This window comes from Amblyomma americanum, chromosome 8 (assembly GCF_052857255.1).
Source record: "Amblyomma americanum isolate KBUSLIRL-KWMA chromosome 8, ASM5285725v1, whole genome shotgun sequence".
NCBI classification, from domain to species: Eukaryota; Metazoa; Arthropoda; class Arachnida; order Ixodida; family Ixodidae; genus Amblyomma; species Amblyomma americanum.
Window position 1 is genome coordinate 149,660,421 of NC_135504.1, and position 14,491 is coordinate 149,674,911.

Consider the following 14,491-nt stretch of genomic DNA (forward strand, 5'->3'; position numbering starts at 1 on the left):
CTAGGAGCGACAACCGGAAGTTGCAAAATAAACGTCAGCGGATGACGCTTTCACGGGCGGGGCCCAGTCCCAGAGCTGTTCTCTTTATTTTTTTCTGGTGCTCCTCGTGTACGAGTGGAGGGGGGAGAGGATGCGCGTAATTTTTAATCGTCTATATCTTCGTTGTTATTGATGTTAGCTCAAAAATTCTTGCACTGGGTTGACGAGTGACCGAATGCCTATCTCTCGTCTGTTTTATGTAATCTCAATTAATTTATTGCATAGTCCCTTTAAGAATTTGCAAACGCGTTTCACATGCCGCCACGATGGCGGAACAGCACCAAACAAGGCACTTCTGCGGGCGTCGCTCTCTTATTTATGCAGAATGCCAGGAACCTAGCGCGGTATGTTGCTCTTGCAATGCTGATCTGGAGCACATTCATATCCTGAAGACCAGGAACACAGTGGAAAGGCGAGCCCGATGTATAAGAAATGTAGGTACTTTAGTAGAATCAGTTCTTGGGCTAGTTGGTAATCTTGATTCACGTTCATGGTATTCCAGCGCAACGGCACATAGCCAAAGAAAAGAAGACGGAAAAGAAGGACGAACACAGCGCTGCTAGCAACAATCCATTTCAAGTTATTGTTCCACCGGACTTCCGTCAGTCTTGCAGCTTCACTTCTGAGTTGAAGCGCTGTGCTCGTCCTTCTTTGGCTATGTGCCGTTGCGCTGGAATACTATGAACGTGAATCAAGATTACCAACCAGCCCAAGAACTGATTCTACTGATGTTTCAATGAACGTACGTCAGCACTTGCGGAATGTGCGCTACCAACATCGAAGCTTCCTTGCAGACCACTGCAAAACCTCTCAAAGAGTGTCGTCCGGAACTAGACAAAACAATTTTTTTGAAGAGCGGTAAAGACAAGTTTGAGCCAGAAGTAGTAGAGGCATATTTTATTAAGAAAGCGGGAAGCGCATGCGTTAGTAAACCGTCCATTTCAATCAGTGACGCTGAGGTGGCTTTTCTCGAAGGGTGTCTTTAGGATTTAATGTGTTGAAGTTTTTCTCTCCATAGTTTGTTGTTCCTGAATGTGTTTTAACAGCCAAATGAGAATTGTGTAGAATCCAATACTTTTAGTTCTTTGACGGTGAGAGGATTTCTCGAAGAATTTTAAGTTTTGACACTTGTTTTAGTATTTTGACGCTGAGAGGATTTCTCGGAGGTTTTAAGTTTTCATGTGCATAATTTTTTCCGAGTTTGTTGTTGGTCATTCATTCAGTATCACACGATGTATTAAAACAAGAATTTTGATATTGCGATCTGTTTGCCTTGGCCAAGGGTGGGTCTTTGTTGTGAGGATGAATTGCTTTCCTGTTGGTTTTGCACTTGTATAATCTTGGGACCTGTTTGCTTTTATCAGTAGTGTAGTGATGAATGCATGAATGTATCTTACGGTCTGTAAGAAGTAGCACCTACTTCCTGGATTCCGATTATTGTTTACAATCTCTTATTCCTGTGTGATAGGCTTCTGCGATACGGCTCGGGTGCTTCACAAAATGAAAGTGTTTGGGCGAATAAACCTCAGTTGCAAGTTGGCGCCTGCCCTGTTGTGTTTGTGTGGCTCTTTGGTACTTGTTTTCGTGCCGTCCTGACATCATCAAAAAGTCAGGGCTTATTTGTCTTCCGGACGAACAACGCGCTTTCGCGCCTTTTCGTAGCGGCGTTGTTTTGAGGGCTGTGGAAGTTTCTAGCGACGTACGACGCCGAAAGCAGCATTGTTGTTTTTGTCCAAATATCTTGCGCGTTAGCGTGCGATTGCTAGTGTAAAAAAATGGACAATAACTTTTTCTGTGGTGTGACTGTTTCCAACTTTGCGTTTTTTCCTTCCCTCGTGCTCCGTGCGTACGCACTGCACATTTTGTACCAGCTCACGGAGGACGCTTGTGCATGTCTATTCCTTGCCTTACCATCTCCAGACAATCTTCAGTGCAATCTGCCTGCCCGGGAATGAATAATGGTCGTTGGTCGGCCGTTGGAATAAGCCTTCACCAATAACACTACTCGCGCGGCAGATTTTTTGCACGTGGCCAGCAGAAATGCGTAATCAACGTATGAAGTCCGTGTTCATAACACCCGTGTCAACTGCATGTCTAGCACCCTGCACTTACCTCGCGTGTCGCAACACAGCACACTCCCCGGGGTTTCAGCAGTGTGTGTCTGCGTGAAGCCTCTGAGTAGAAAGCGTAACTGGGTCGGCGGACACCTGAATCGTTCTGCGAGTAAACGGTGACGTCCACCTACAAAACTGACAGTTATGCGCCTTTCCTTTTCTCAAAAACAGCGCAATGTTTAGACCCCTTTCATTTTGAGGAAAGGAAGGCCGTATAACTGACTATCTGGGTCAGTGTGCACCTAAAAAAAATAACGTGCTTTCGCCCAATATTTAGGGCTTAGCAATACTACACCGCCAGTCATTTTTTTTATCTTCATGTTCTCTCTACGCAGAGGAGGAAGACCATACAATGCTTGAAGTTATGGACTCTTCAAAGAAGCCGAACGAAACTGTGGTGTCAGTTAGTTAGTTCAGATACTAGACTTTCCTGAATGCATGTTAATACCATAGCAATTCAGATGCAGTTGGCAAACCTGAGTTAGCTACCCTTCATGCATCAAATCAATTCGTCTTCTGCTACTGTTATGCTTTAATGGTGAAGCTGCATGCTTATTTTTATATACCCACCAAGAGGATGCTTTATTTGACCTGGTGTGGTGAATATGCCTGAAAAAAAAAAGAATATTGTGGGGTTGAATTAGGGAGATAAATACGTTCTCCCCACTCAATCGCGGCTGACACGGTTCAAAGCCGCCCGGACCCCACCCCGTGATCGCGTGAGCTACCGAGCGCTCGCCAACCACGGCGGGCCTTGCTCTGGGGGAACAAAGGAACGACACATTGGCTGACCCAAACAGGCATTTATTTGAATAGGACAAATTGCCGGGCTAGTTGGTAATGATCCATTCTTGTTGACAGCGCGTTAAAGCACAGGGACAGAAGAAACACAGAGGACGACGTCACAGGCGCTGAACCATTACTACTTCAAACAGGCCCCGATAGAAAGATTAACTCTTTTTTCGACAATGAAACCGAGGGTGCACTTACACATTCACCCTCGTGCCTAGCAATCTCGATTGCTTCCACTATTTCACGCGTCAACTTGTTCCTGTGCTTTTTTATCACAGTGGCTTTTTCGTACAAAGGATGGCATGGATTTTGTGGGTCAGTTTCGGCAGTGGACGGGCAGATTCCCGAGTGAAGTACCAGATAAATCGTTCTTGTGTTCCCTCAGCCTATCATTGATTTGGCCGATGTATACCTTGCGACAGGACAAAGGAATTGAGTAAACGACGCCTTCCGCGCATGCCGTAGAGGGATCTCTGTGCCGAATGGTGCAACCTCTTTTTCATTTACAATCCTACAGAGCTGCGAAAGGCGCTGAGGGGCGGAAAAAACGACGTCCACTCCTGCTTTGCTTCCAATTTTTTTAAGGTTGTGTGAACTTTGGTGCATGTAGGGGATAACAGCAACCTTTTTATATTGCTTGCGCGGTTCAGCCGGAGCCCTCCTATTCTCGCGCTTGATAATTTTCAGAACTTTTTCTGCAACAGAACTAAGCAGTTGTGGCGGGTACCCTGAGTGCGTGAGCCTGCTTATCTGGTTTGTGAAGCATTCCGAGCGGATGTTCGCCCGCGCTAGGGCAAGGGATATATACTCCGAAGGCCGGACGGGACGAGTACGGTAGCCTGTCTCCCCGTCGCTTCCTCGCCCCGCCGGCGAAGAGCGGAGCCGCGAGCGACACGTCCGCTCGCGCCGACGATCCCAGACGAAGCCCCATCTCCCGCGCAGCGACGCTGGCGCCCTCTCTTGCCAGTTAATGTAACTGACAAAGAAATGCGTTCACCCTCGGGGTGAGACTGCTGCTGCACGGTGCCTTGCGGGAAAGCAAACACAGGGGGCTGCAGGGCAGGTCCCCACATCCCCCAACCTTAAGTGGACCCATGCGCCTGAAAGTACATGCTACGGAGGAGTCTCCTGGTCTTCATGTCCTTGAGGCACGTCTTGCAGCGGAGGTCACGCCGACAGCGTCCACGCAGTCTTCCGCGGTGTTCCGAAGGCGGCGTGAAGGTCTCCGCTGGGACGACTCGCATGGCCCGCGGACTACCGTGTGCGCAGGCCCGCGAATAGAAGGCCGGTGGGAAAACTGCAGGCCAGGATTCTGCAGTAGTCGCCAGGTCAGCAGCAGCCGGAAGTGACTGCTGACTCGTCTCGCCGCAGCTGCCCCGGATGGATGCGGCGAACAGGATACAGGCCGCTCCGTCGCAGCAGGTGGCAGCGAAACGATGTGCACCGGACAGCAAGCCTGGGTGGCTCCACCGGATCTGCAAAATTGCCGAAACGCTCTCGGCGTGCCTTTAACGTAGGTAATGAGGGGGAAACGGCATCCGCAAGGGCCTCGTGGCACAATGCCTACCTCGCTAGCAAAACGTGTCCGGAGGCTGTGCAAACGCAAAGTTCGAGTGAACAAAGCCCTTTCTTGAGTTGAACGAGACTGCTCAGTTCGTGCGAGGTTACAAAAAAAAACGGGCGGGCAGCAAAGTGCGCCCCCTCTCAACAACACGGTCCGGTGGTCGTGTCTCTTCTGACATGGTGCAGGCAGTTCCGAAAATCCTCTGGCCTAACTACTACTCCGACAACGACCGTGAACACAACAAAGACCAGAAACGGGTTACGTGCGCGCAGCCGCGAGGAGACATCAGCTTTGTGGGGTGGTCCTACCCCGCTCACTGCACAAAGCAGCTTCTGAGCGGTCGGCGCCCACCGTATCGGACGGTGGCGGAGCGCCCGGTGCCGAGCTGCAATACCAGCGAGCTCGTAGCGGCACCCGTGGCCATAGGCCACCCGGCTCCCGGAGCCACGACTCCCAGAGTCGAAAAAGAGACAGCAGAGAAAATATATACAGAAACTCGGACCACCCGCGCGGCTTCCGTGCTCACTCGCTTCGGGCTCGGCAATTCCGCGGGCGCTAGGCCTCGCGCTCCCTCGATGCGGACCAAGTGATTATTGCGAAGAATCTCCAGGGAAAAAATGTGCTGAGTATGTCGAAAAGTTCAAACATGCTGCAGCGCAATACACCTCGCACTCAAGAAAGCATGCCGCAGGTCCTATCGATCGAAATTCACTCTAGGCTTAGCACTTGTCAAGTCCAGACAAAGAGAGTTCCTCGAACCGAACCGACAGTCGTCCAATGTTTCAAGAGCGGATCCCACGTTGGGAGATAAGTTTCTCCCCGCTTAATCGCGTCTGACACGGTTCAAAGCTGCCCTGACCCCACCCCGTGATCGCGTACGCTACCGAGCGCTCGCCGACCATGGCGGGCCTCGCTCTGAGGGAACAAAGAACGACACATTGGCTGACACAAACAGGCATTTATTGCTACAACAACAATAACGCCAGCTAGCAACAAGGTACGCTAATCAATCAAGGTCGTCCGACTCACCAGCAAGGTTCCCAGCGGATGTTCGCCCACGCTAGGGCAAGGGATATATACTCCGAAGGCCGGACGGGACAAGTACGGGAGCCTGTCTCCCTGTCGCTTCCTCGCCCCGCCGGCGAAGAGCGGAGCCGCGAGCGACACGTCCGCTCGCGCCGACGATCCCAGCCGAAGCCCCATCTCCCGCGCAGCGACGCTGGCGCCCTCTCTTGCAAGTTAATGTAACTGACAAGGGAATGCGCTCATCCTCGGGGTGAGACTGCTGCAGCACGGTGCCTCGCGGGAAAGCAAACATAGGGGGCTGCAGGGCAGGTCCCCACAATATAGAGAGCATGTATGCAATAACATATACCTGTCTGGTCATGCTTGAAAGTTTCACCTAGAGTTAAACAACATACATAAAAGAGGTCTCAATAAAGCTAAATTTCCAGGTATAGTGTATATTTAAACCAAATAAACAACACTCAAACTTAATTGTGAGACTGAATTCAGAAATGCCTAGAGAAGCTTGTTTCATCTATTTCTTTTCCAACTCAGCTTCATGGGATGAACGGCAAACAAAGTTGCCTCTGGACTACTATGCACGCTATGCCAGAGACGTGGGCCCACTCAAGAAATTTCGCAGAAAGCGAGCTATGTTCGAGCAAATTGCGATATGTTCGGCATTCACCGCACTGCTGTGCAGTGCGAAACACGCTTCAAGACTGTGTCAAAGCGGAAGAGGAACGAAGAGAAGCACAATAATACATCAGGAAATTCCCGCTGCCGCGTGGAATATGAGCAAGAGTTAGATGCCATAAAGGCTATATATGACAGCTTGGAGCCGGAAGTCTTGCGCGGTGTGGACACCGTGAGGTATAAGAAAGCGTCGGCTTGTAAAGAGTCGTCGACCATCAACCAGCGCAGACGTCCAGGAAAACTCGGAGTTCAGTGGTGACACCCTGTCTTTGATATCATCAGGGAGAGACTGTTCATTCGAAGCCGGTACAGATTCGCGGGACGAAGAGCCCAAGAAAAAGAGCCGACAGGATGTTGCGCCCAAGCAACTCTAGAATGCAACATATGCAGTTGTTCCTTGACGAAATGAACAAACTGCACAGTGAGAAAGAGAAAAAAAGGAAGATAGAGAACAAAGGTTGTTCTTTGACGAAATGAACAAACTACACAGTGAGAAAGAGAAAAAAAAGGAAGATAGAGAACAAAGGAAGGAGCAAAGGCATCGGGAGCTGCTAAAAGCTCATTCCGAGCATATGGCACTTCTGAAAACTCTAGTAGAAAAGGAGTAGCATCCAGAACTTGGTTTGAGGTGTGCAGCCCCTGTCAAAAGAATATATACCCCAAGGGGTTTGCTTTTAAGCTATTTAGTTGAGCTCCCTAGTGCATCTAGCAATCCAAAGCTTGGGAGGACTGAGGACGTGAAGCCATGCCTTTTTCGAGAGGTTATGGTCACTGAGGATGCATACAGGAGGCCTCACAAGCAAACCCCATTGGACCGAATACTTTTGACGGAAGGTACATCTCCCGTCGAAACTGATCTAATTTATTTACACAACACTTTTTCTAGCATGCAATAAATGTCTACTCTAATCTCATTTTTCATACAATCGAAGCATGTCATTTGTAAAATGCTTTGCCAAGTAGTAGTAGTAAATTGTTTATTAAAATAATAATAAAAAGGAAGGAAAAGATTTTTGCTAGCCCCGGCATCTGCTATCAATACTGAAGCACCCGAGCTGGGGCAACGGAAGTAAAGGATAGCAGGCCGAATGGAGAAATGAAATGAAAGAGGTGAGGGGACAGGAAGAGAGGATAAGAAGAAGACGTAGTATGCACAAAAACTATTTATACAATAATATGTACAGGTTGCATGCGTGGTGAGTTCATGATGAAGCAAATATGACAAGAAGAAAAACATTTGATGAGCAATAAATGTTTTTGCTACAAAAACTTGATCTCTGTGAATGCAGCTTAGAGATTATCGGCCAAGGAATTTCTCTTCAATTCGCCCAGTCGGCGAAGAGCGCCTTCGCTTTCGGGCACAGGCTGTCGACTTGCCCTTAAATCTGCTAGGCTGAGCCTGTTGTGAAGGGCAGCATCAATCCTTCTTTCTTTTCTTTCATCATCTGTCAGCAAGCTCGACACCGCGTCAGCCATGCACAACTTACCGGTCCTGATTGTGCAGGGTGCTTTCATCTGTGGCGTCGCTTGCTGGCCGGCCATCTACCGCGAGGCTGGTCTTAGAGCATCGCTGCCGCCCGTTCTTGGTTCACTGCCGCCTTCGCTGTTTTTGGATGCCACCGACACTTTCATCTGGCAACATCCATCGTCGACAACGGACCACGTCACAGCCAGCCCGGTATATAACGGCGACAGAGCTGCGCGCGGAATTGGGCTCGACACCGCGTCAGCCATGCACAACTTACCGGTCCTGATTGTGCAGGTTAGTTACCTCAACGGTGCTACTTGTGCCAAGAGTGATGATTACTGTCTGCTAGCGGTGTCGTGCCCAACAGAATTCCGCGCCAAAGTGAAGCGTTTTCTACTGCCAGTGTCGCGATGTTGGTCATTTGCCCTGTCCTTGTTGATCTTACTTGCCGGTGACGTTGAATCAAACCCAGGTCCTTCTCCTGAGGACCTGCTTTCCTCGATTTTGGAAACTATGCAGAGGCTCGAGTCTGGTCAAACGGAAATATTGAACGAGCTTAAGGGTGTTAAAGAAAAACAGGATGCTACAGATGTGATGATTAAACAGCTTTCTGACAGAGTTACAGCACTGGAGGCCAAAGCTGTACCACTTAGCCAACCTGACGCCAGCACTCTCGATCCCGGTCTGCATAACATTAGTGAAAAACTGGCCCAAGTTACAGAGAGGTGTATTGATGCTGAAAACAGGCTTCGGCGGTCCAATTTGTTGTTCTTTGGGCTCACAGACGATGAGAACGAAAGCTGGGACGATTCGGAACAGAAAATGATTTCCTTCTGCCACGAAAAACTGGGAATTACTGTCACAAACTCCCAGTTTGAGCGTGTACATCGGTTGGGAAGGTTCGCTGTCGACAAGCATAGGCCCATTATCACGAAACTAACTTTTTTTAAGGACAAACAGCGGATTCTTTCGTCAGCGTATAAGCTAAAAGGCTCGAATCATTCAATTCGAGAGGATTTTTCTTTGCCAACCAGGCAGGCACGGCAAAAGCTACTTGAGTTCGCCAAGCTCCAGGATAAGAAGGGCAAACTGGTCGTTGATAAGCTGCACATTGGCAAAAATACCTAAGTATATGATAACGCGACCAATTCTGTCATTCTATCAACCAGATAGCTCAGCAACAGCCATCCCACTAAGGCCCTGCCTAGGTTTTGTGGCTCCAGTCCACAGTTATCTTTATCATTTACTAACATCCGAAGCCTACTGCCTAAGCGTGAAGAGGTGTGTTCTTTTCTGGATGATTCTGATGATGATATTGTGGCACTAATAGAAACTTGGTTGCACCCTGACGTAGCGGATAGCGAAATTTTTCCCAGTAAAGATAACTACAACGTATATCGCTGTGATCGCTCCGGTAGAAAAGGTGGTGGTGTCCTTATCGCCATCAAAAAAGGATTAAATTCATTCCTCATTAACACCGGGTCTTCACTTGAAATAGTCTGGGCTGCTTGTACTTTGGCATCGGTGAAGGTACTGGTTGGTGTTTGCTACCGTCCGCCTGATTCAGATCACTCATTCGTTTCTAAACTCCATAGCAGTATTACTTCAGCTATGCAAATATGCCTCAACAGAACTTATCAACATTATGTTAGATTTTAATTTCTTTCAGGTGATTAACCAACCTACTCGCGGTTCAAACATTTTAGATTTAGCTTTCTGCAATGCGCCCGAAACGATTAACGAAGTCTTGCTCCTTGACGGTTTTAGTGACCATAAGCTCATTCATCTACAACTTAATGTCCCATTAGCATTTCAAGGTCTTACATCCACGAAAATTCGCGATTACAATAGAGCTAATTATAGAGATATGAATATTGCACTTAACGATTTTTTTATTCAAACGTTCTTGCCCTCATTTGCGGACAGGTCCGTCGATCAGAACTGGGTACTTTATAAGATCATGATGTCCAATCTAGTTTACAAATATGTTCCCTTGGTTTCAATTTTAAACGACAAATCTAATCCATGGTTCACTAGATCTCTCCGTCGTCATCGAAACAAAAAAAAGCGTTTGTACAGAAAGGCTCGGTTGGTATCTACATCGGGTGCTTGGCAAAAATACAACGATTGTCTGAAATCTTACTGCTCGGCCCTCCGGGCATCAAAGAAAAAATATTTTTCCCATGACCTACCCGCCCTCCTAAAATCTAATCCCAAAAAGTTCTGGCGCGTGATATCTCCTGACAGTACTAACAACCAATTTCCATTATGCAACGACGATCACGTGCAGCTTTCGGAGAGTGAATGTCCCCAAGCATTTAACAGATACTTTGCGTCAGTGTTCACTCGGGAAGATCATTCCAACATACCCATTGTTCCTGATCATGATTACCAATTTATGGCCCCTATTACCATTTCCGCTGAAGGTATCGCTCGTCTCATTTCTAATCTTAAGGTTTCCTCATCAGCAGGTGTTGACAACATAAATTCTAAAATACTGAAAAACACCGTATCGATCTCCAGTGAAATTATATGCCTCATCTATCAGCAATCATTATCATCCGGTTTACTTCCTACAGATTGGAAAATTGCTAAGATCGTTCCAGTGTTCAAAAGTGGAAACAGAAATTCACCGGAAAACTACCGCCCCATTTCGCTAACCTGCATTTGCTGTAAATTACTCGAGCATGTTATCGCTTCTCACATTTACTGCCATCTGGAACTTAACCCTTTCTTTTTTCCTAATCAGCACGGCTTCCGAAAAGGTTTTTCTTGTGACACCCAACTGCTAGAATTTACGACTGACTTGCATTTCAACATGGATGCTAACCTTCAAACTGACTGTATCTTTTTAGATTTTGCTAAAGCCTTCGACCGTGTTGCACATTCCCGCTTGTTCTCAAAATTGTCTGCTCTGTGCCTAGATTCTTTAACACTGTCATGGCTACGTAACTTTCTTTCATTTCGCCAGCAGTTCACTACAGTTAACAATTTCACCTCCCCACTCAGTGATGTAGAGTCTGGCGTACCCCAAGGTAGTGTTCTTGGCCCCTTATTGTTTCTAATATACATTAACGACTTGCCAACAGACATATCTTCTTCTATACGCCTCTTTGCTGACGACTGCATCATTTACCGGCCCATTAATTCCATGCATGATCACCTTGCCCTCCAAACTGACCTGAACTTAATTTCAAATTGGTGCAGTAAATGGCAAATGATGCTCAACTCATCTAAATGCAAGGTCATCTCTTTCACCCGCAAGCGTACTAATTCTAATTTCTCGTACTCCATTGAAGGTACCGCAGTGTCTCGGGCATCATCTTATAAGTATTTAGGTATTCACCTCACAGATAATCTTTCATGGGCCACACACATTCAATCCATCTGTGCCAAAGCTTCAAGATCACTTGGGTACCTGCGCCGGAACTTGCGAAACGCCCCTAATAACGTGAGAAAAGTCGCTTACTTAACAATCGTGCGTCCTCAACTAGAATTTGCTTCACCTATGTGGTCCCATTATCAAAATTACCTGATCAACATGCTTGAATCCGTACAAAATAGAGCCGCTCGTTTCATCACACAAAAGTACCACCCCCAGTCCAGTATCACTAAGATTAAACTTGATATCTCCCTCGAACCATTACATATTCGTCGCTCCATCGCTCTTTTATGCTTACTTCATAAATATCGTCATAGCACCAGGCCATCTCCCTTGCCCCTCGAAGAGCCTTCACGCATTTCACGCCGCCTACATAATCAGTATAGCATTACACGCATTTACGGAAGAACCTTAGCATTCAATTCATCTGCACTTCCACGTGCCATTATTCTTTGGAATGATCTTCCCAACTGTATCGCATCTATCGGCAACCACCAATCATTTCAAGACCAACTGCACAAACATTTTCTTTAACGACATTGTGTCTTGTTTCAGGTTGTTCTGTGTCCTTGGTCCCCTTTTCTTCTCGTTGGTATTTTACAAAGTTTTGGTTTCTTGTGCAATTTCAGCCATCTGTATGTTTTTTATGACTACTGCTTTTTCCTTTTGATGCCTATTGGGCACTTGCGATGCATTCTTGCTACTAATTTAATTTTTGTTGCTCGCGGTGATGTATGTCTTTTAGTTACGTTTTGCCCTGTATATTTATAATTGTGTTTAATTTTTGCCTTGTATCACGCGTTGTTTTTAATTTATTCTTCCTATTTGCTTAATCTATTGTTTTGCCCCCCTTACTCAATGCCCTTCTGGGCCCTGTAAGGTATTTTGAATAAATAAATAAATAAATCATTGACGTCAAAGTCACCTCCATCCAAGCATATGTTAAGAAGCACACAGCATGCTACGACGAACTTTGTTATTTTGTCTACAGTTGTAAACTCGACATAGCGAAGCCGTCGCAACCTTTGCTTCAGCATTCCAAAAGCATTTTCAATGATCACTCTTGTAGTTGCATGGCACTGGTTGTAATTAATTTTGGCTGCTGTCATTGGCCCATAGTGCTTGAATGGTGTCAACAAGTGCTCTCTAATGGGATAAGCGGCATCGCCTAAAATGTGGAACTTGACTTCACACCGTGTAGGCAAGTCTTCGTGCACTGGAGACAGCCTCAACACTCGTGCATCATGCACTTTGCTTGGTGGCCCGGTGAACACATCCATAAATCTTCTTCTTGCATCGCATATTCCTTGCATAGTTATTGACACCTGATCACGTCTATTTACGTAAGTAGACCTGACCTTGTTGCTAGAGCACCGTATTGGTATGTAGGTTCCATCAATACATCCAATGACATTTGGAAAGCCAACAAGCTGGAAAAGACGAGACAGCCACAGTTACAATGGGAAAGCCAGGACCTTCTCCGTGGTTGGTCAATGAAATTGCTCAAGCATGGTGGTATAACTTTGCGGAAAATGGGGGAATTTAGTTACATGACAGAAGTGTGCACTCGGTAACTAGTTTTTGCTTCTAAGCATTTTCCATTTGCCTCAGTTTTACATGTAAGAAAAGAGCATTCTTCAGCATGCTTAAGTCAAAAGCTAGAAAATTTAATGCATGAAATGCTGCAACATTTAAACATATGCATTGTTTACACTGCATTAAGCACAAGGATCATGGACATGGCATTGGTGAAATCAGTTATTTAAAGTTTAACAGTAGGCTAAGAGGGATTTAAACACTCACTTTCCGGAAATCTTCGGCCAACGCGTCCTTATCTGATGAAAAGTGAATCATATTCGGAGCTATTTGGCACAGAAATTCAGGACCCTATTTATGACCACTAGCTGGGTTGACTGCCATGTTGAACAGGACAGAACACTCTCGCATCGATGCCTTGTTGGCAGCATACCTGTTAAATAAATACAGTAATTATAATTTACCAAAGCAGCAGTTACTATCAAACACTCTTGCAGTTACAAGATGAATAGAAATCATGATAATTTAATAGAGCTATTCTGAGCAAGCCTTGCTACTTTCAACCAGTCCCATCCTTCTTTGTCCCTGTTTGTTCTGCGCTTGTACATGACTGCAATGCACCAACTAGCCCAAAGGTCTGTGCTCTTGAGTCTTTAAAAATTTGTTCATAGCATGTCCTTGTGTGCCAAATAAAAACATGCTGGGATCTAATAAGACGTATCATCGATTTCTCTTTCCTCGGCACTCTTTTCAAGCGCATACAATACAATTATTTTATAGAAGTAACCAAGACTCAATTTTAGAACGCGTGCTGTAGAAAAAAAAGAAGTGGAAATATGCTGAGGGAGCTGTGGGCTTTGGTCAAGCTGATATTCCTTTGGGCAGCTTTTACTCAACAGCCACCTCTTTGATGGAAATAAACTCTATTATTACTATATTATAATTAAATACATATTCAACAGGAAGAAACTATTGCAAACATGAGCACGACATGAAAACATTAGTGAGGTTGCATATCTTGTTTTGCATCCACAAACAGCCACACAGCTCAGAACAATTTTTCATCTATCACGCGCATTATTCGCATCCCCACCTAACGTTTCTCATTTTCTTGGCGCTTAAAACGAAGCTCACCAGACAAAGGAAAGAATGTGTTCCTCTGGCGTCTTTGCCAGAGAACCGCCATGGTGTCTATTCGACGGGAAGCATTCAGACTCCTCAAACTTCGCAATGAGGTCACAGCATGCCTGGCGTCTCAGGCAGAAATTCCTGCGGAACTGTAAAACATCATCACTCATCGGACCATACTCGAGCATAAACACTTACCTCTTCTCCTGAGTAGTGTTGCACCACGATGCAGACGTAGTCAGCAACCTTCGGCACACACTGTGGCACGCTGAAGATTTTTTTAAATATCGCCTTGTAGACAGCACTGTCGTCCTTGTCTGAGCTGCTGCTGGAATCGCTGTTGTCATGTGCTAGATGTGACAGCAACACAGACGGCATTCCAAGCATAGTTAACCGGCGCCTCTTGGACATTCTTTGTTTCACACAGCGCGGCCCATGCAAAACACAACTCAGCAAGGACGCTACAACTGCGTGACTACACCAAAAGCCAACACTTGCTTCTGCCTACGAGTAGAAGACGCCGTGGTTAACTCGCACCGCTTTCGCGACGTAGCGGAAGTGGCTCTGTCACGTGAACACATCTCGGAGCCGCTCCGACTTTTTTCTCGGAGCGCATCAGAGCGCTCTGAGCTGGAGGCGAGCGCTCAAAAAGAACCAGCCAAATGTAGTCAGAGTGGCCAGTTTTGACCAGCCGAATGTGCGGTCGCCTCTCAGAGCGCTCTAGGGCGATCTAAAGCGACCAGTCGAAGACACCATTAACATATGGC

General features: G+C 46.5%; 1 protein-coding gene across 1 annotated transcript in view; it reads left to right on the top strand.

The window, feature by feature from the left end:
• Positions 1-7,039: 7,039 nt before the first annotated feature.
• Positions 7,040-14,491, top strand: part of LOC144102103 (uncharacterized) — a 40,657-nt gene continuing 33,205 nt past the window's right edge. Inside the window, exon 1 of the mRNA XM_077635391.1 lies at positions 7,040-7,972. Within this exon, the coding sequence (XP_077491517.1) occupies positions 7,685-7,972 (288 nt within the window). The 5' untranslated portion in view covers positions 7,040-7,684. The remainder of the gene's footprint in view (positions 7,973-14,491) is intronic.